Source organism: Dermochelys coriacea, chromosome 18 (assembly GCF_009764565.3).
Source record: "Dermochelys coriacea isolate rDerCor1 chromosome 18, rDerCor1.pri.v4, whole genome shotgun sequence".
NCBI lineage: Eukaryota > Metazoa > Chordata > Testudines > Dermochelyidae > Dermochelys > Dermochelys coriacea.
In genome coordinates, this window is record NC_050085.1 from 6,681,243 (window position 1) to 6,703,277 (window position 22,035).

Genomic DNA, 22,035 nt, shown 5'->3' on the forward strand with positions numbered 1-22,035 from the left:
GTCCTGTCACTGCTGCAGTGTGCCTAGTGGAGAGTGGTGCACAGTTGGCTTCTGAGTCCTTCGTTTTGGAGCCATACTGTTAGCCAGCAGCTGTGAATGGGGCGTCTATCTAGGTGCTCAGCAAGTCCTTTTGCCCCTTCAAAGACCGGGTTTTGCTTTTGCTCGGCGCTCAGTGATTTTCATCTCTTGTTGCCTGTAGAACGCGCCAGACACCCCGGTTTTCACAGACATCGTGGTCTTCCGGGTGGCCCCATGGATAATGACGCCCAACACCCTGCAACCTTTGGAGGTTTTTGTCTGCAGGTGAGGGTGATACGAGTCATATGACTGATCATTTCAGTCACCCGTCTGTAGTGGGGTGGGGTGGAGTCACGCTGCTTCCGTGGCTCAGAGGAGCACAGTGGGAACATGTGTATCACACTCACACAGTATGTTACGTATCCCGGTACAATGACCCTCTACCGCTACCAACTACAGACTTACTCCTTTAGTTCAAGTAGCACAGGTGTGTGTGCTACGGCGCCGAAGCCTGGATGCAAATTCAAACCATACTGGTGCCCCTAGGATGGTACAGTCGGCTCCCCTCCCTGCATCTAGCCATCTGCTGTTTGTGGGGCAATTTGTGTCCTTGGGGATGCATGGAAGGGGCAGTCCCTGAGCTTCATGACAGCCGAAACTGCAATTGTCCGTGGCACCCACGGGAAGATTCTCCTTGAGTCTTGCCCCCCATCCACTCCCCTCCCCAAGGACAATCTAGCCCAGACTGCAGGGGAAGCCATGTTGCAGGCTTGCTCTCTTGTTCTCCAGGTGCCCCGGTCCAAATGTTGAAGAACCTGGACCTGCTGCCACTGGCATCCATTGAAACAGGATGAGCATCAAGGCCCCATTTGTCATGCTGCCCTTTTGCAAAGTTCCTCCTTCCACGGGAGTTAAACTCACAACATTTAACAAACAGAGCAGCCTGTGAATGGGGAGCGCAGGACACAATTTGGTTTCTGGCTGGGTCCCCGTGACCCATTCCCCGTAACGAATTGGCCTCTCTGATCCATTTAGGTCCCTCTCTTTACTCATTTTCCTTCCAGCATGGAAAGAGACTCAAACCCTAATGGGGACTTTTTGGAGGCTCTGAGAGCCCTGGTGAGGAAAGCCAACTGCAAGCTGACCGTCTGCCCTGAGGTCGAAAACCGACACGACCGCTGGATCCAGGTAATAATAATACATGACTCTTACTCAACACTTTTCATCAGTAGATCCCAAAATGCTTTATCATGATCTCCATTTTACTGATGGGAAAACTGAGGAACGGGGAGGCAAAGTGATTTGCCCAAGCTCACCCAACAGGCTAGGGACAGAGCTGGGAACAGAACCCAGGTCTTTCAAATCCCAGGCCACTAGAACAGACTGTGTAGCCCATCACTGTGTCACCACTGCTTCCTCAAAACCCAAACCAAGTCAACAGGGACTAGGAGCCTTATCTGGGGCCAGAATCAAATAAATAAAAACTAGCGACGTTCATCAGTACGTGGCATTTTGATCAGCGGTTGTCTACTACGGCAATCAGGACTATACAAATGACGCCAGATAGGTAGCTAGACCCTGCCAACCACTCCTTCGCTGTCTCAGCAATGACTCTCTCAGCTGGCATTACCCAAGGCATCATTTTCCAGGCGCTGCGGGAGAAAGGAAAACCACGCCCTCTTGTCATGTGGGGCCTATTTCATACTTGTGGTCCTCTGCTTAGTTAAGACACAGCCTGAAGGGGAAGGACGAGGGTTCATAGGCCCTGCAGGAACAGCATGGATTAAGGATGGGATTGAAGGAGAGAGCAAGGTTTGGCATATACAAACGTAAGCCACTGGTGAGCAGGTATTATAGGCCCCCCTGGAGTTGTTGCAGCCCCCAGCTACGTGTGCAAGCTCACGTTGTAGCAGCTCTGGAGAGCTGCAGTTCAATCCCTGGCGTGTCCACCACCAGGGGAGCCATCACCCAAATACTCCCCATGCACGCTTAGCCTGCACCACCCATTCCCACTAGTTAGCGACGGATAGCGCTGCTGCTGTAAGAGACCTCCTCCCCGCTTTCTCCCCACAACAGGACGAGATGGAGTTTGGCTACGTGGAGGCTCCCCACAAGATGTTCCCCGTGGTCTTCGACTCCCCCCGGGACAGAGGCCTGAAGGATTTTGCTTTTAGAAGGATTCTGGTTAGTAACTATTTTTTGAAACGGCCGAGAACAGACTCTCTCCAGGGTGTTCCTGATCCTGGAGCGAGGTTTGGCCGCTCAGTGTCCTCTAGTCTCTTGGAACTCACCGCCCTGGAGAGGGGCTGTTGCTCATTTGGGGGCTGCTTGGAGGGTTCCTTCTGACTTTGGTGAGTTTACTCGTCAGGTGTCCAACATGTACAGATTAAAAACTCTAAATGCAGAAGCACCATTCAGCACACATTAATTCCAGCACACGGCCAATAAGCAACTAGCATCCATTAAAGCACCATTGCTCTAACCCCCAGAAAAAACTGCAATAGATGAGTCAGACAATCAAACACAGGGCAGCATTCTCCTTTTGCTTACCTCCATTGTACAGGGCCACAACCCCACTGACTACAGTGGAATCACTCCCAGTTTAGCCTCTAATGTCCCAGTTTGATGCCAGAGGATGGAATCACTCGTGTTTTACATCTGGCTTCACTCCCTGCAAGGCCTGAATCTACAGACTCAGCAGGAGAGTTTGCCCTGGATGGTTGGTTCTAAACAATGCCAACCATCAACCACTATGTCCTGTCCCCCACTCCACCCCCCGTCTCCCCCCACAGCCTTTCTGCATAGACTTCTCGCTGGAAAAAAAATCTCTGTCTTACTGCAACGGAGCCATCCTCCAGAAAGGGCTAGAAAGCCCAGCTGTTCACGGATCAATCCAAACAGCACTTCACTGAACGCAAGACCAAGCCCTGGGCAAAGTTAGAAGCAGAATCCAGCTGCAGAGTTGCTTTGCTCTTTCCTTTCGCAGTTATGTTACACAAAGCAGAGGCCTGGCCACTCTTACCTGAGGGGGATGTTGGTGGGCGTGTTCTGCGATGCCGCCAGACCCAGGTGCATTTTGTTAGCGGAGACTAGACTAACTTTCTACGTCCTGTGATGGAAGGAAGGGGGCTTGTGACTACGGATCTTTATACCCTCCCACACAGCACCGCCTGTGCCAGGAACACAGCACCACAGCCGCCCATTAAAACTGCCTGACCTTCGCTTGCTTTGGTCTCATATTCTTGGCTGTTGTGTTCATGGGCGGTTGGTGCTGGGGACTTCATATTCTGTCCTCGCTTGGGGACGCTAAGGGGGCCACTCGTTTGGATGGCTAAAACAAAAGCACTTTTTTTTAAAAAGGTGGGGGAGGGGATCCCGGGGGGGGGGAAGCTCCACTGGAGAGGGATGATTGGATGAAACTAAAAAGGGGGTGGAGTCAAGGGACTATAAAGCTGATCTCCAACAAGCTAGGTACATCAAGACAATGCAAGTGTTAGTTCAGATGAGAGAGTGTGAGTGTGAGTGTGAGTGTGAGTGTGAGTGTGAGTGTGAGTGAGTGAGTGTTATATATATATATCAATTATTTGCTGTCAATCATGAAGATGGTGAAGAGTCAGTGGGGCAATGAAAGCGCGAGAGTGACTTTACAGCCTGGTGCTTGGGGTATGTCCAGAGGATGAGGGAGATGCAAGTTTAGATCTCTGTTCTGATGACTTATTTAATTAGTTATACAGAGTGGAACAGCAGTAGGGGGGAAGTGAGCAAGAGTAAGGAAGAAAACCCGGCCTGTGGCTTAGTGGCTGGGCTGCTCTCTAACCCTGTAAGAGACCTGAGTGCAAATCCCTTCTCTACAGCAGGCAACGTAAAGCCCTAAACCCAGGTTTCTCACATCCTGGGTGAGGTCCTGGGCTGAGAGTTATAAGGAGACAAGCTCCTCCTCCATGTGTTTTGTGAATCTTGGCTTCTTGTTAAAATGCCCCAAAATTGAATGAAAATTGGAGATAGGTCAAAGGAAATGTGTCGCTCCACCCCACTCAGAATGTTTTGACTTTTCGATTCACCCAAAATTCTTGAAAATCTTCATTTTCAGTTCAACCCAAAACAGCCCTTTTTTCGATTTTCTTTGGAATTGCCAGTGAACTGAAAAATCCATCATCTGCCCAGATGTACTCATAAACTCTCCTAGGGCTAGTCACGAGAGGGAGTCAGAGAGCCATGCGGGACCAGTGTGGGTTAAACTAGCCCAGCCCAGCTATTTCTATGTCGCTTCTTGTTGACTTACACCCCTCACCAGCTGGGAACAAAAGTCAAGAACTCCTGGGAATGGATGGGGCATGTTTTACCACTTCAGGGAGGTGCCAAAGTGTGGATCTAGATGGAGTATTATTTGGTTTCGCAAAGGAGGTTGAATGCTTACCCTCCAATGATAGGTTTTATTGGGGTGAGGAACGATTGGTTGAAAGGAACAGTGCCCCCTCCTGGCAGGGTTAGGAGAGGAGCAGATTTCCTTGCCTGGAAGACTGGCTCCTCGGCTCTTCCACATGGCCAGCCTGGGTAAGGATTATTTTAGATGGGCAGGTCAAGCCTTTAGCACATGGGCGCATGGCAGGATTGCAACTCATCACCTCAATGAATAGCGCGTCTAACTGGATGGTGCACTGTGTTGTTCTCGTCCCCAAAAGGGCCCTGATTTTGGCTACGTGACCCGAATATCTCCTTACGGACACGTCTCCAGCCTCGACTCCTTTGGAAATCTGGATGTCAGCCCTCCGGTGACGGTCCAAGGGAAGACGTACCCACTGGGAAGGATCCTCATTGGAAGCAGCTTGCCCAGGTGAGGGAGAAGCATGAGTTGGGACTTTTAGGCCTCCTACACTGAGGTCTTGGTGTGCAAGAGGATTAAAGGTGCAGCTAATGGAATAAAGCTCCTGAGGGGAGAGATGGAGGGGAAATTTGTAGATGCAGGTTGCTTAATAGCTCACTACTAATGCTGGCAGTGGTGCGATCTTCCACTACAACCAACACTGTCAGCTTGCTGCTGGATTGCTGCTTGAGCTTTGAAAACAGCAAAGAGAATTTTCATGTTCCCTCTGCTGCCAGTCACTTCAGCTGCTTCAAGTCTGTTATCATCTCCTTAACATGGAAGAGGTTTTTTTTAACCATGTGGAGATGCAATGTCTGAGCCCCGTTCTGCACAGATACATCAATGAAGCCAGAGGAATTTATACTCCCACCCTCCGACTGCCTCTATCATGCAATGGGAGGGGATGGGCAACAAGATCACACCCCTGCTGTTCCTAGCTAGATACCATGCTTGTATGGCTCCCGTCACCACAGTATCTGAGCATCTCACAGTCTTTGATGTATTTATCCTCACAACGCCGCTGGGAAATGAGGCAATGCTATGGCCCCCTTTTACAGATGGAGATCGGAGGCAGGGAGAGTCAAAGTGACTTGCCCAGGGTCACAGGGGATGATTGTGGCAGAGCAGGAAGCTAAAGGCTGGTCAGCCCAGGCTGGCGTCTGAACCACCAGGCCATCCTTCCTCATTGGCCAGTATTGCCCCTCGTTTCAATGGAGCGCACTTCTGTGGCCTGCAGTTTGCAAGGCTTGCCAAACAATGTATATTTGAACACACAACCTTAGGCGCCAGCCATCCCCAGAGCTAATAGACTTGAAGACCCTGGAGTGCATGTTGATAGAACATGGTAGCAGCAGTGGAAGAGCCTTATCTAATCCAGCCGTCCCAAGCTACAGGAATAGGAAGTCTCCCGGAGTGCTCTTATTTAACAAGCTTCTGAGGTCACGTTTGCACAGAGACATGTATCTCCAAGCACCACGTACAGGTGTTCTGTCCAAGGAAGCAGGTCAAGGCTCATCTCACCACCTCCACTGTTATCAGCCTGTGTAACAAGGTAATATACTTACAGTGAGGATAGTAAAGCATAAGTGGAGGAAGAAGTGATGCCACTTACTTACATTATATGGACAGAGAATGGGATCCCTGCCTGCCGACCTAGGAGACACCTGTTATCCCACCAAGAAAGCATTCTGCTTTGAATCTGCCCTTTGAATGAAGCTGAGCCAAGCCCAGCAAGGGCTGCTGGGAAACTCTCAGCTAGCTGGCAGCTCTGCAGTCTAGATCCTGGTGACATTGTCAGTACCAGGGTCTGGAAGAACAATCCTGCTTCTTGCTGCGGAAGAATTCATCAGCCATGATGTTCGGCTAGAGGAAGGACCAGAGTGGAAGTCTGGTTTTTAATATCTCCACGCTTAGAGTTGGAGCTGGCCTCCGTGACTTTAGAATGGCTTGAACCAAACCCCTCTGATTGGGACACCACCAAACGATGGAGACATTTGGATCTGAGTTCTGCAGGTTGAGCTCATTTCCCAGTTTGAGCAATGGAAATATTATTGATCTGCGACCCTTCCTTGCTCTGAGTCTCACCGATCTGAATAGTGCCGTGGATCTGAGTGGGACAGCTAGCATGGATAAATGCTACTCAGTGGATTAAGAGTGGGACCTAAATTCCCCATGTAATAAAGTCATTTGAGCTCCACTGTGCATGTCAACCTATTAGCGATCGGAGCTAAAATATAGAGTTTAGGGGCTTGATTCCTCATTGGCTTGCACCCATGCAGTATCATTTCCCCCAGTGCATGAGTACAAGTTGCTACCATTCTGATGTCTACACCCGTTTTGCACCCACAGATTGCTGGGCAAGGGAGAGGCAGGCCTTAAATAGGAAAAGAGGGACGGCTCAGAAAAGGTTAAACGCCTGGAGTTAGTGGAGGCTGGTTTGCTCTGCTCCGAATGACTGGTGACTTGAACTCAGCAGCTGTACCGGGCAGCCAGTACGAGGCAGTTCAGCTAAAACAAGAGGGCTGAGATGTGCTTTGTGTAATAAAGAACCCTGCTTTACAAAGCAGTCTGTTCACTGAGACAAACAGCCCCCTCCCCCCGAATCTGGCCTGGCGTTTATGTGGGCCATTCAATGGAATAGCATTACAAGCACAAACTCAGGCATTTGGAAAGGTCAAGCAAAGGCATTGTCTCAGAATAGCAGCGTATTGGCTATTTTTATCAAGAAACAGCTAGTTACGAGGGAGGGTTGGGAGTCGGGACTTCTGGGACTGATACGAACTCCTGTGTTCTCCCCTCCGTCTGAGTTCCCAGGTCGGGTGACAGGAGGATGACAAGGGCCGTCAGGGACTTTCTCTATGCCCAGAAGGTGCAGCCCCCCGTGGAGCTCTACTCTGACTGGCTGAGTGTGGGTCACGTCGATGAATTCCTGAGCTTTGTCCCGGCCCCCGATAGGAAGGTACCACTCCCCAGGTGACGTTTCTAACCAGCCCTTCCCTCCCTTCCAGTCAGGCATGGTGCTTGGAGAGCATTCTTCATCTGCGCCTCTGGAAGCAATTTAAAGAGGTTGGGAAGCATTCCTCCCATTTGATTGATGGGGAAATCGGGGCAGATGGGGAGGGGAAAGTGACTTGCCTGAGGTGAAAAGGTGAGTCTGTGGCAGAGCTGGGAATAGAAAATGCATCTCCTACCTCCCAGTTTGGTGCCCTACCTACTAGACTGTACTGCCTCCTTTTAGAGGGGGAGAAGTCACAGAACATGTGTCTATAATAGTTACACTCTTGCAGCAACTTAGTCTGTAAACCACATGGATGTATTTTTGGCAGCGTTCCTGTTATTTTGGGCTTGCATAATCCTCTCCACACATACTCTGAATTCCTCTAGTGCCTTTCACCTCAGACTCTCGATGCTCTCTGTATACATCAAATAAGCCCCGTAACCCTTCTGTTAGGATGGGTAAATAGCATGGCCATTTTATAGATTAGGGAAACTGAGGCAGAGGAAGTGACTTGTCTGAAATGACACACTGACTTACCTCAAGGTACAGCGTCATGTGATAATAACAACATATATTTTTAAAAGAAAGTCTCTTTGCCTCTGTTACCTGATTCTCTTTGGGACCTTGTACAGCTCCAAGCACATGGCTGCATCCTGATTCTACGATCACTTCAGCAGAACCAGGCTCGTTACACTTCTGGTTCCAAATGCAGATTTTCAGCCCAATTGCCTTTCATTTTGCTCATGATTCCATGGGCAAAAAAGCTTCCAATTCCCTGAAATTCCACTGTCTCTCATGGGGGGGGGAGGGAGGAAAGGGGGGGAGGAAGAAATCACATGAAATGAAGAGGAATGTACTAGGAAGTTTGGGTTAGATGCACATGTATCTAATGTATATTTTAGTAGTGCTGAAACCCCCCCCAACTATAGTTGGGGGCCAGCTGTACCTGCACAAGGTGACAGATAGTCCTGCCCCAAATCATACGCAATCTAGAACAGGCAGGTGGGGTGGAACAGACAAGTCTGCAGCAGAGCTGGGGCTAGAATCCATGTCTCCTGATTCCTAGGCTACTACCTGGTTCATTGCCTGGATGTACTAGACCACACAGCCTCCTGTGAGGGTCTTTTTTGGCCCCAGTTTCCCCACTGCTGCTTCCGTTGGTTCAGCTCTCCCAGAGATAGCAACAGTGGGCACTCTAGTGTAGACAGGATTCCGGCGGCCATTGATGTTCTTACCACGCTCAGAGCAAGTCTGCGTGAGGCAATGCATCAAGGGCCGGTGAACACCAGTTCCTCAGCTACAGGAGCCCTCACACTATTGTGTCACCAGTGAGGCTGAACCAGTGAGATGAGAGATCTCGGAGGAAGAAGTCTAATGTAGACAAGGCCAGACACTGACTGACTCTCTGCATTAAGGGTTTCCGGCTGCTCTTGGCCAGCCCCGATGCCTGCTACAAGCTGTTTAAGGAGAAACAAAGAGAGGGTCATGGCAGCGCGGCCCAGTTTGCTGGTGAGTGGCTCAGTCAGGATGCCTTTGGCACTCACAGAGGCTGTCTGGTGGTTCTCATTTGCTGTATTCCTTTCCCCCCAGGGCTGGAGAATGTGAAGACCATAACAATAGACGAGATGCTGGCTGATAAGACCCTGAGGAGTGACAGTGAATACGTGCAGGTAGGAGTGGGGAAGAGGGAAGGCCTGAAAAAGACCCCAGTAATACCAAATGCAGCACCCTAGAAGTCCTGTGGCTCCCCCCTTATTGAAGGAGCATGCATCCTCCTGCAGCTTGAGCAGATCAGCTCATGGGCTTTGTCCCAGAGTCACCTTGGATATGATCCATGAAGAGGCGGAGGTGTGACTGTGGGCGTGAAGTTCATGAATTCCACCACATGCAGAGGGTCAGCTACCCATACTGAGTAATGCTCTTCATCATCATCACGGAACACCCCAAAAGGAAGTCGTCTCCTTGCAGATCAAGACCACCCCGGTTGATCTCTAGCTAAGTCCTTAAGATGGTCTAGTTGGATGGTTAGATTATGTCCATCTTCTCAAATTAACTTCAAAATCCCCCATCTGTCCTCGAGGTGCCTAGGGTAGCCCACACTGAAAATGCTAAAGTCAGGGCAGGCTGCTCCCCGAACTGGTGGTTAACACTATAGTTGGACTCACCAACCAGTCACAAACTGTGCTCCTGCTCCCCCCACACTGGTTATCAAGAAGCCAACCAAAAAGAAATCAGCCCCCTTTCTTGCATTCCAGTCTCAGGCTTCCAATCAGCAAATAGGTCCAGTAAAGTGAGAAGTTATTTAAAACTCTACTCACTATACAAAATGTTCTTCTGATCTCCAAAGGGCCAGCCGCATCACCAGATCAATACTAGTTTAGATCTTACCCAAAATATCACGCTGCCAGCCAATCCTTTTGTATCTAAAACTAAACGTTTATTATAAAAGAAAGGAAAAGAGAAGAGAGTTGTTAAATGGTCAAAGCAATCAGATACATAATATGACTTCAGAGTCCGTATATCAGGTTCATAGCAGCATTGGTGAGTTAGCTGGCTTGTAAAGTCCCTCTGGGACACACCCAAAGCTTGGATGGGTCTCTCAGTCCTTTCAAAGCTTCAGATTGTAGAGAAGTTACTCCAGAGGTGAGACTCAGGAGTGAAGACAAAATGGGGAAGAGACAGCTGCCTTTTTATATCCTTTGCCATGTGGCTTGAAAATCCTTTGTCCCAAACACAAACTCACAGCACATGGGCATGGAAAAGCTCTTGGTGTCCCTGTCCACAGGCATGTCCTTGTCCCTACATGTCCTGCTGACTCATAGGGGTAGCCCCTGGCTTCTCAATGGGCTCATTGTATAGTTGATTGTCCTTGGTGGGCCATCAAACAGGCTAGATAGTGCTGATGCCAGTCTGTCTGGGGGTGTCAGACAGTCTGCAAAGCACAAGTTTGAGATACAGCTATATCACACATATTTCTAACTCATGATACAACGATGATACATACCTATAAACAAGATGATCATACTTAGCCATCACCTTCAGCCCCCAACTAAAACCTCTCCAACGCATCATCAAGGATCTACAATGTATCCTGAAGGACGACCCATCACTCTCACAGATCTTGGGAGACAGACCAGTCCTTGCTTACAGACAGCCCCCCAATCTGAAGCAAATACTCACCAGCAACCACACACCACACAACAGAACCACTAACCCAGGAACCTATCCTTGCAACAAAGCCCGTTGCCAACTCTGTCCACATATCTATTCAGGGGATACCATCATAGGGCCTAATCACATCAGCCACACTATCAGAGGCTCGTTCACCTGCGCATCTACCAATGTGATATATGCCATCGTGTGCCAGCAATGCCCCTCTGCCATGTACATTGGCCAAACTGGACAGTCTCTACGTAAAAGAATGAATGGACACAAATCAGACGTCAAGAATTATAACATTCAAAAACCAGTTGGAGAACACTTCAATCTCTCTGGTCACTCGATCACAGACCTAAGAGTGGCTATCCTTCAACAAAAAAGCTTCAAAAACAGACTCCAACGAGAGACTGCTGAATTGGAATTAATTTGCAAACTGGATACAATTAACTTAGGCTTGAATAGAGACTGGGAATGGATGAGTCATTACACAAAGTAAAACTATTTCCCCATGGTATTTCTCCCCCCCACCCCACCCCCCACTGTTCCTCTGATATTCTTGTTAACTGCTGGAATTAGCCTACCTTGCTTGTCACCATGAAAGGTTTTCCTCCTTTCCCCACCCCCTCCCGCTGCTGGTGATGGCTTATCTTAAGTGATCACTCTCCTTACAGTGTGTATGATAAACCCATTGTTTCATGTTCTCTGTGTGTGTATATCAATCTCCCCTCTGTTTTTTCCATCAAATGCATCCGATGAAGTGAGCTGTAGCTCACGAAAGCTTATGCTCTAATAAATTTGTTAGTCTCTAAGGTGCCACAAGTACTGCTTTTCTTTATACTTAGCAAAGCATAACTTCTCCACTCATACCGTACATGGCATATCTTGTAAGATTCATAGCAATTTTGTAATATTGGTATCAATAATATTATAAATGGCCATACAGCATCACATCCTCTCCCTAAAGACCACATATGCAATATGTCTGAGGGAGAGAATCTTTTATAGCAAAGCAAGGGGAGATTTCTAGTGGATAGCAAGTTACAACCTTCATTGCTGTAACAGCGACTTTAGAACAGGTGCTGCATAGACAGGAGAGCAGAAAAGCACAGGGAAGACCAGCTGCAATGGAGCAGTGGTTTAAAGCATCTAATGGTACAAAAGCAGTGGAGAACATGGTATCTGGTGTCAGGGGGCCATGCGTGACAACATTCAGGTGGAGTCCCAGTGCAGACGGGGGAGAATGAGAGGCTCCAGGGGTCCTGATCCAAAGCTCATTGATCTGAACGGGAATCTTTCCGGCAATGGGCTTTCAATCAGGTTCCTCATGGAGTTGCTATGTTGTGTCCAGTTGCTTCAAGCTGATAACAGGGATGGACTGTACAGTGATTCCTGACAACATCTAGAAGGTGTAGAATATTTGCCCTGGGAAATTAACTTATCCCAATAAAACTCCTCCTCATACAGAATTACCTGCGCGTTTGTCACTGCAAATCACAAGCAGCAGAAATACAGCGCTTTCGCTCCACTCTTCCCAACTGGCCCATAGTCACCTCCCTCCTCTCCCATCTCTTTCTTTCCCCAGAGCTGCATTGACTGGAATCGACATGCCCTCAAGGAGGAGCTGGGACTGACTGAGCAAGACATCATTGACATCCCTCAGCTGTTCGTGTTGAACAGTTCTCGAGCGGATGCTTTCTTCCCAGACATGGTGAGGGGACCGTCCTGCTCATGCAGTTGCTTCTCATTTCTGTCCCATCCTCTGCATTGCCCATCAGACTCCTATTCCCCACTTTGCTTCCCTCTGCCAAGCACTCAGTCCTTATCTTCCATAATGTCCCTCTTTTCCCTGCCTTTCTCCTTCCCTCTGGTGACCTCCTGGAACTCATTCAGCTCCCATGCCATCAGAGAATGGGTCTCAGGCAGGAAGCGAGATCTCCCCGCTAAATGCAGGAAGGTTGAAAGCGGAGCTGAGCAAATGACAGATTTTTCAGTTCTGTGGTGGTTTAGAAAAGTCAGGGGGAAAATCGTTTTGGGTCGGACCAAAAAGAAAATTATTGACGTTTTTAGCAAAGAGTAAAAATCAATGGTTGAGGGGTTGAAGGAAACATTTTGTTCCCCTCAAAACATTTCATTTTTATTTGGATCATTTTTTAAGTTTTGAAAAACAACTTAAAAATAAAATGAAAGGAAATTTCAAAGCAAAGGGTTGTTTCACAATGAAAAATGGAAAAATTTCCATGAGGAAAAAGGCAAAATGAAAAGTTTTGATTTAGGGGAAATTTAAGATTTTTTTTTTAAAAAATGAACAATTCTGTGAAATCAACACAAATTCATAAAACATTTCAGTGTCACTGAAACTACATTTTTTAGTTTAAAAAAAGTTTTGGTTGAATAATTGAGATCAGCTCTAGCTAATACAACCACGTCTGGCGGTTGTATGTTCCACAGTCCATCTGTCCCTTTTCTCCTGGCTGCAGGTGAACATGATCGTCTTGGGGAAACACCTGGGCATCCCAAAGCCATTTGGGCCGATCGTCGACGGGCGGTGCTGCCTGGAAGAGAACGTTTGCTCCCTGCTGGAGCCGCTGGACCTGACCTGCACCTTCCTCAATGACTTTTTCTCCTACCACACTCTCTCCGGGGAGATCCATTGCGGCACCAATGTCCGCAGGAAACCCTTCTCCTTCAAGTGGTGGAACATGATCCCTTGAGCAGAGGAGGTGAAGCCCCAACCCGCTGCTCAACATTAACGAGGGAACATGGGACCAAGTTGATGCTAACAAACTCTGGATAAGGGCTCCTGGAATCTGGCAATCTAAGAAGTTTTGTAAATAAAGAGAACACCATTCAAGGAAGCCCTAGAGCCTAAGCTAGAAGCTCTAACTAGCATGCCATTCCTTCATTCCTCTAACACACATGTTCCTGCCACTGCAATTAGAGCTCAGGTGCTCTTTAGAGGTGCATTTTAATTACAGCTACACATACATAGCTGTACATAATGCACAGCTGCACGGCTCCATTATTCCTCTGCATTTTAATATCCACCACAAACTCACCACCTACAGGTTTCAGAGTAGCAGCCGTGTTAGTCTGTATTCGCAAAAAGAAAAGGAGGACTTGTGGCACCTTAGAGACTAACAAATTTATTTGAGCATAAGCTTTCGTTGCATCCGATGAAGTGAGCTGTAGCTCACGAAAGCTTATGCTCAAATAAATTTGTTAGTCTCCAAGGTGCCACAAGTACTCCTTTTCTTTTCACCACCTACAGCAGATCCTGCTTCAGAGCTTGGTGTTTTAGCCATAAGCCTGGTCTCCCCTCCCCCGCCACAATGCCTACCCCTGTATTAGTTTCAAAACCTACTGATGTTCCAGTATTATGGTCACCTATTAGGGAGGCCAAACTAGGGAGCCAGGTCTCTTATTCCCAGCTCTACAAGTGACCTGCTGTTTGATCATGGGCAAGTCACTTCCTCTCTCTGTGCCTGTCTGTAAAATACTTCCCCTCCTTCATATGGGGCTTTGAGATCTAGGGCTGAAAAGCCCAATGGTCATGCAAAGTATTATTTTTAAACGATATATCCAGATAGTCAAGGAGGAAACATCTTTCCCCCTAACTTCCCTGGCAGGGCAGTGATTTTTAACTGTCATCAAATCTCATTAAGAGTTTGCACTGCTTCTGGCTTGGTGTTGCAGAAATGCTGCTTAGGTCATCACATGACCGTGCAGAATGTGGTTATTTCAACTAGAGTCCAGGGCTTTCTCCAGATGTCTCCTGTTTCCCATGTATTCTTCCATGTTGAATTGTGGATGTTGTAAATTGTTGGTAAGCGCTAATTTATTAATTACTAACTTGCCTCAAGTGTATTTGCATCTTATCGATGCACAGCATGGATTATCAACCGGATTTCACTCAAGACCTTCAATTGCAAAGCACAATTCTCTGCCACTTGAACCACAGTATGAGCTCCATCAGCTGATAGCAGTAGTAAGCTATTACTTTGACACTTCGGGGGTTCACCCACACCAGTAAGGGGTTGTGTCGCCAGCCTCCCTGTAGCCCTGGGTGCCTCTGTGCTGTGCTTCTTTGGGTCAAAGCCCTGACCCAAGCAGCACTATAACCTCACCATGGCTTCTCCCAGCAAGGTTACTCCTGTCAGAGTGACCCCAACAAACCTTCCAGTCCCGAGTCTCCCCAAAACCATCTCCCCTGCAGAGTCCAGTCCCTCTGCCTGGATCCACACAACAGTTCTCAAGTTTCTGTCTTCAAAGAGACAGAGCCCACCCTAGCCTGTTAGTTTGGCTGAGGACTCACACTAATATACAGCATTGAACTGATTTTGTAATAAAACAAAAATAAGTGTATTAACAAAGAATGTAGGCGAAAGCGATGATGAGCGCGAGTGAAAGAGACAAGGAAGGTTACAAACATAACACACTTCCTGGCGAGTAAAACCTCGCAAGTTACAGTCTTTGCCTACACAGTTTCCTCACCTACCTCATGTTCTCAGCATCCCTGGTCCTCCAGACTAGGGGTCCCAATTCTGACTGGCTCGAAGGGTGCCGCACCCATCGTGTCCCCTCAGTCATGGATGACAAAATGGCTTTTGTCTATGCTTGTATCTTCCCAAAGTTCAGTTGTTGCTTTGTGTTTTACTAGTCACCACCTAAGTTCCCTCTAAGGTGTGTGGCTGTGCAGGAGGCCACCAAGGGCCGTGCATTTAACTCCCCCAAGCCTCTTCCTCCCAGCTCAGGTGCTGCTGTGGGAAGAGAGAGCTGCGGGGAGTCCTCTCTCTCCACTGTAGCCCTGGAGTAGCTTGCACCCCAAACCCCTCATCCCCGGCTCCACCTAAGATCCCGCACCCCCAGCCAGAGGCCTCACCCCCCGAACACACCCAATCCCTCTGCCCCAGCCTGAGCCCCTTCCCACACCCTGAACCCCTCATGCCCGGCCCCACCCCAGAGCCTGAACCCCCAGCCAGAGCCCTCACCCCCCTGCACCTCAACCCTCTGCCACAGCCCTGAGCCCCCTCCCACACTCCGAACCCCTCAGCCCCACCCCCACCACACATCACCTCCATATTGGTGCAGATAACAAAACTCATTCCGCACATGGATGGACAAATTAGCGGGAACATTGGACAGTTGCTAGTTTTCCTCCACCACAAACCTCAGTTCTTCCTGGGGGTGCCACCTCCATCCCTCCTTGGGGGTGCTCCATGGTCATTTTCTCCCACTTGCTCACCTGACGGCTTTCTTTACCTTGCATGCAAATGTGCTTTTCATTGTCTCAGGTTCTCCCTGGCTTAGATTACATTGGAGACACAGAACCTGTGAAACCACATTCCTTGGGCTTAAGCCCTGTCTGCCAAACACATCCGAGGAACAGATTCCCAGCCCACCTCTCTAATTCGTTATGCGACACCCAGATGCACATCACACAATAGTATGAATGGCCAGCGCGTTACCAGTCTGCCTTTGACACATCATACGATACCTTTTGGATTCAGATGATGACAACAGCGAGTTGGGCAACGAGTGTGCCAGGCCTGATGAGAGTTATGGGGTGCTGGGCCCTCTGACACTGGGACTCTTTGGGTCAGTTATCCTCTAGGTTGCTGCTCCACTAGAGAGGAGCATGACGCACCTAGCCAGCGTGCCACACGGCGCTCTGCACCCATTCAGACGGGTGCTCAAGGGAGGAATTGAAAACAGACCTCCCAGGACCGGCTTCTGGGGACAACACTCATTTAACAGCAAGATCCTGCAGGGTGTTATAGCCTCCCTCTCTCTGAACGGGGCCTAAATCACTGGATGCACCGTGTGCTTCAAGCCATTTCTCGGCTTTTATTAAATCATCTCCATTCCCAGGCAGGAGAGAGAACTCTTGCTCCCCGACAGAGACTGGTCCGTCCTTAGCACATCATGCAGGGGGCGGAATTGCAACCCTGACCATCGTACAAGTCAATTGCTTTCAGGCCTTTACCCCAGGAGAACGAGGTGCTGCTGCTTTAACGGTCCTGGATGCAATCCTCACAATGAAGATGTCGGTTCAGTATGATTTGTGCAGGGCCTTTCCGAACCCCTGGAATTTTGAAATCAGTTTTCCAGTGAAAAATGCCTACCATTTCCAGGACCCTCTTTCGTGCGTGATACCCTAATTAGTCTTTCCACTTTAGCTATCCAGTGGAGTTGCTTTAGATTAGCAGAGCCCCCAGCCCTGGAGCACCTGGTGGGATGCCTCAGCACCCCCAGCGCTGGGTGGGTGGCTCCAGCACCCACAGCCCCGGAACGGTGGGTGGGCCCCAGCGCCAGGTGGCTCCAGCACCGGCCCTAGCTGCCCTAAGACCCGGGCCGCAGGCTGGCCTGCCATAGCCCCACCCCCAGTCACAGCCCCCTTCGGGAAAGAAGAGCAGCCTAGGCTGGGGCTATGGGGGAAGAGCGAGAAGCAATAGGGGACCTCGGGGCGGAGCATGGGCAGGGCCATGCCTGGCTGTTTGGTGAGGCTCAGCTTCCCCTGGCCTGCGATACCCGCTGCCCATGGCACAATTCCATGTCACTGGTCCTTGTTGCAGTGTGAGGAGGGCTTAGCTAATTGAGCCAAGACTGAAGGACTCTTGACAAACTGGTGAGCTTGAGCGTGGTGGACCAGAGCTGAGCCTGAGATCTCACTATAGGCACATTTCAAAGCAACTAAGCCCTATTTTCAAAAGTGACTTACGCACGTGGGCCCAGATCCTCAGACATATTTAGGCACTAGTCCAAGTCCCATCAACCTACAAGGAGACTTAGGCCCAATTTTCAAAATTGTCTTGGGCACTCAGAAGTCTAAAACACTTTGGTGCCTTTGAAAACTTTATCCTAAATGCCTATGCCCTCCCCAGCCCACATTCAGGCCTCTGCATCCCAAATACAGTCACTGTAGAATTCCATGCCAGGCTCTTCTGTTTTGGGCAGTGTGCTAAACGCTCATGATGTTACTGCTTTCAACTTGAAAGCATCATTAAGTCCAGCACGTAGCTAACCATAATTAATTGCTGCTGGGGTTATTTTGCCAGGGATCAACCCCCATTGGGAGGCAATAGCATTGCACAAGGTCATTTCCCAACAATAAAAGTATAAACCAAAGAAGTCAGAATCTGAGGCTTGCTTTTAGTTTGGTACAAATTCAGTTCCATGCTTTGCTCCCCAAAACACCAGTAAGGTAAGACATAATTGTTGCACACACACACACACATTGAGCATGGGCCCACGAGCTCTTGAAATGAAGTGGCTCAGACTGGGCACCCAAAATTAGTGAAAATGTAGGCCTAAGCCTCTCTGTACCTCAGTTTCTCCATCTGGAAAATAGGGATAACAGGACTCCCTCAATTATCTCCCAGGAGTATTGGGGCTTAGTAGAAGATGTAAAGCACTACATGACTGCTGAGAGTTATTGTTGTTACAGCTTTATAGGCAAAATCATAGACATGTGCAAACATATACAACGCCCCCCGAGTGAGCTCCATCGCGGTGAGTGACCAAGTTTGTTCCAGGAACATGCTAAATATTTTAAGACGCTGGCTCTTCTTACATCCGCAGTTTCTGTTTCCTTGGTGTGCAGGTATGTAAAAGAAACCTACAGTACATGGACAGGCAGGCACCAGAGAGGATGCTGATCTACTCCCAGCCTTGAAATCAGCAGTACCTTAGATAACAATTGGTGTTTCCCCAAGTTAACCTGTCTCTCCTCTCATTTTTTTCACCCCCTGCTGATGCTGCTGACCTCTAAACAGCTGATCACAGCAAGTAGAGTTCTGCTTGCTTCACAACCTGCCCCTCCAATCACCAAGCGGAGATCCTGGAGGTGGGATTACATCTATCTCCAGCTAATCACAGCCTACAGGAGAGAGAGAGGAGGGGTGGGACACTTGGCCCATGCCTTTTAATCTGATCGTGCTGGCTCATCCGCTGCAAACAGAGCAGCACAAGAAAGACTGCAGCTGAGAGAAGGGTACAAACATGTCCCAGCAAAGAACCATACGGCTATCCTTGCAGGAGCATACTAGCATGGTCTATGTGCTGGGCACAGAAATCTCCATTGACATACATGGGTAAGCAATGCGAGCTTTAATAGCTGGCGGTTCTCTGATCATTTGGCTCTTTACTGGTGTCAGCTTTAAATGGATACTGTTCCCTGGGCTGGGGAAGGCAAGGGGTGCAGCGATGGTAAAAGTAACTTGGAATGAACTCAGCTAGAAATACGTTGTTGTAAACTGAAAATTATACCCTGGGTGCCAGCAGGCACATATCAGACTGGGAACGACTAAACAGATAAGGGAAGTGGCAGTTTCTACTGGGCTCCAGATGTGTGTCTGTCTAAAGTCAGGGGCCAGATCCTCACTGGTGCAAAGTGGCTCAGCTCCCCTGAAATCAGTAGAGCCGTGCGGGTCTATCCCAGCTGAGGCTCTGTTTGGTATGCTCTGCACACGTAGTGTTTGTGCACGCATTATTGTTAGGGATGAACGGCTTGGCTGTAGAACTCTGAGATTCTTTGCGAATCCCAGCTCTCCGCTGGCAGTGCTTGGCTTCTCATACCAGTGGCGTGGAGGCCGAGATTGAGGGAGGGGAGATTTTGCACCAGCTTTCTGGGTTATAATGTGGCTTCCTCGCCCCAGAATCCTATTTTGTCTGGAGTGAGGAACTTCACGGAGTTAATTTACTGACACTAAGGGATGAGGAGAAAGTTCAGAGGCAGAATGGTTAAGTGATTTGCTCAGAGCTGTGGAGCAGGCTAGTGACAAAGTCAGGCATTAGAATGGGAACTCTTGAGTCCCTCCTGTTGGTAAAGTACACAGGGCTGCTTGGTCCAGGGAACTCCTTACCATCACCTGAGATTGTACGTGTAAGATCTTTAGGGGAGGGGCTCTCTCTTCTTATGCATATGTACAGCCCCTAGCACAGTGGGGCACCGATCCCAGACTGGGGCCTCTGCATGCTACTGTAATACAAATACTTAATAAATGACCTGAATCCGTAGCATCTCTAGCAGTGCCATCTTTTATTATTTGTATTATGGGTAGACCTTGGGGTCGGGAAGGCAGGGGGAATTATCCCTAGTTTGATACCCAGGGCTGTAGGAAATTAGGTAAAGTTGCAAAGAATACATTGGAATTGAAAGTGGGGTGAGATCAGAGTGCAGAGCTCCAGGTTCGCCTCCCTATAGACATCCACAGGTCTTTATCTGTTATCCTGTAATGTCCCTCCCTCTTCTTCCCTAGAAGTCTGAACCTTTGTAGTTGCATGTTGCAATTGCAGCTGAACTCCAGGCTTCCCTGTGCAAGGCCCATCTGCAGCTGTGTTTCTCTCCCAGGGGGAAACAGAAAAGATCTGTGTTGTATCAAGTACTCCTTTTCTTTTTACTTATCTTCAGGTGTGACTATTCATTAGCAGGGAGCAGGTGACCTGAGGTATCCCAGACCTCACCCAGAGATGAATAAAAAGCATCTGACAGCTATTATTCAACATCACTTGCCTGGCAGGAAGCCAGAAGTTAAATAACTGAGTGTCTGTCTGATGCAACTTCTTGCTGCCACTTGCAGTGACACAGAGGGTCTAGCCAGCTCCCCAACCTCATTGCAGAGCTCCAAGGCCAGCTCTTTGCTGCTGGGTGGCTCCAGGGATGGGATACAGAGCCTTGCATCTCTTGGTCACTGTGATGCTGGCAGACCAGGTGCCAGCTCAGGTCAAGGCCCTTAGGCCTTACCTGAACACTGACAAATGCATCGCTGGTAACCAGTGTGGCTCACCTGTCTTAGTGTTAGGTTTCAGAGTAGCAGCCGTGTTAGTCTGTATTCGCAAAAAGAAAAGGAATACTTGTGGCACCTTAGAGACTAACAAATTTATTAGAGCATAAGCTTTCGTGAGCTACAGCTCACTTCATCGGATCAGATGAAGTGAGCTGTAGCTCACAAAAGCTTATGCTCAACTAAATTTGTTAGTCTCTAAGGTGCCACAAGTACTCCTTTTCTTTTTGTCTTAGTGTTGTTATTCTAGGTATTAAAATGATAAATGTGTTTAGTGTTTAGACTTTATGAAGTGCTTGTAAGTTGCTGCCTGCATGAATCTTACTTACAATAACTGTATCTCATGCTTAAGTAAGGCTGTGAGTTTGTCCCAGAGGTCACGGACTCCGGGACTTGCCATGACTTCTGCAGCGGCTGGTGGTCTTGGCTCAGGGGCAGCTCAGGCAGCCCCTGCGCCAGGCATACCGGCAGCTGCTGGGGCAGTCTCGGCCCACCATGTCCCCCCAGCAGCAGAGTTTGGCTGTGGGAGGAGGCAAGGGGTTAGGGCACCAGTCGGGGTGAGGCAGGCTCTGGGTGGTGCTTACCTGGGGGGCTCCCCGAAAGTGGCGACATCCCCCTCGCTCAGCGGCTAGGCGGAGGCATGGCCAGGCAGCTCTGCATGCTGCTTCTGCCCACAGTGCTGGCTTTGCATCTCCCATTGGCTGGGAACCTCGGCCAATGGGAGCTGCGGGGGCGGTGGTTGCACACAGAGGCAGTGCGCAGAGCTGCCTGGCCACCTCTCTGCCTAGCAGCTGAGCAAGGGGGATGTCGTTGTTTCCAGGGAGCCCCCCCTCACCCTGTCCCATGCCACAACCCCGACTTCCTCCCACACCCAAACTTTGCTGCTGCTGGGGGTGGGGGAGGAACCAGGTAGGGAGCCTGCTGGCCCTGCCAACCACGCCCCCCCCCAGCACTAGCGGGGGTCCCGGGCTGTGCGCTGCTGCCCATGCCACCCAGCACCAGTAGGGGGCCCAGGCCAGCTTGCTCCACACCCATGAAAGTGCATGAGTAATTGTCTCATCAGCTTGAACCAGCACCAGCGGGGGGACGGGGCCGCAGGCCACTCCCCGCATCCTCCGCCCCCCCAAGCAGCCAGGCCACCCTCCCCCAAGTTTTACTCACTGGTATTTTTAGTAAAAATCACAGACAGGTCACAGGCCGTGAATTTTTGTTTATTGCCCGTGACCTGTCTGTGACTTTTACTAAAAATACCTGTGACTAAAACGTAGCCTTAGTTATAAGGTAATAGTTACATGCTTGCTCTGAAACTGGAAACCTCCCCAGTCAGGAAAGGAGCATTACCAAGTGTGAAATACCAGTTTGCCCCAGGAGGCATTATCTCCTGCCCAGCGAAAGAAGGCACAGCGACACCACACAAACCATGGTGAGACATCAGAGGACAAAAGACTTTATGCTTGCTCCACACCCATGAAAGTGCATAAGTAATTATCCTATCAGCTTGAACTGTGGGGGAAGGGGATAAAAACCCCTGGCAGGAAGAAACTGGGTCTTTATGATGCTTGGACTTTGAGGGGCAAAGATTTCTAAGCATAAGCAAGGGATCCCCAGTGCTTGGCCTGGGTTGGCCTTAGAGGACTAAGGCTTGGACATAAGACTTACAGCAGCTTCTATCCCCTTTTGAACCCGAAGACTGGAACTCATTGGTATGTGTATGT

General features: G+C 49.2%; 2 protein-coding genes across 2 annotated transcripts in view; both read left to right on the forward strand.

Annotated features, from left to right (window-relative positions):
• Positions 1-14,384, forward strand: part of LOC119845082 (protein-arginine deiminase type-1-like) — a 35,135-nt gene extending 20,751 nt beyond the window's left edge. Inside the window, exons 8-17 of the mRNA XM_038376868.2 lie at positions 200-303; positions 1,083-1,206; positions 2,095-2,202; positions 4,701-4,852; positions 7,196-7,340; positions 8,795-8,888; positions 8,970-9,049; positions 12,121-12,246; positions 13,016-13,603; positions 13,807-14,384. Of these exons, the coding sequence (XP_038232796.1) occupies positions 200-303; positions 1,083-1,206; positions 2,095-2,202; positions 4,701-4,852; positions 7,196-7,340; positions 8,795-8,888; positions 8,970-9,049; positions 12,121-12,246; positions 13,016-13,249 (1,167 nt within the window). The 3' untranslated portion in view covers positions 13,250-13,603; positions 13,807-14,384. The remainder of the gene's footprint in view (positions 1-199; positions 304-1,082; positions 1,207-2,094; positions 2,203-4,700; positions 4,853-7,195; positions 7,341-8,794; positions 8,889-8,969; positions 9,050-12,120; positions 12,247-13,015; positions 13,604-13,806) is intronic.
• Positions 14,385-18,377: 3,993 nt separating this feature from the next.
• Positions 18,378-22,035, forward strand: part of LOC119845218 (protein-arginine deiminase type-3-like) — a 43,382-nt gene continuing 39,724 nt past the window's right edge. The window contains exon 1 of the mRNA XM_038377188.2: positions 18,378-18,628. Coding sequence (XP_038233116.1) covers positions 18,537-18,628 — 92 coding nt within the window. The 5' untranslated portion in view covers positions 18,378-18,536. The remainder of the gene's footprint in view (positions 18,629-22,035) is intronic.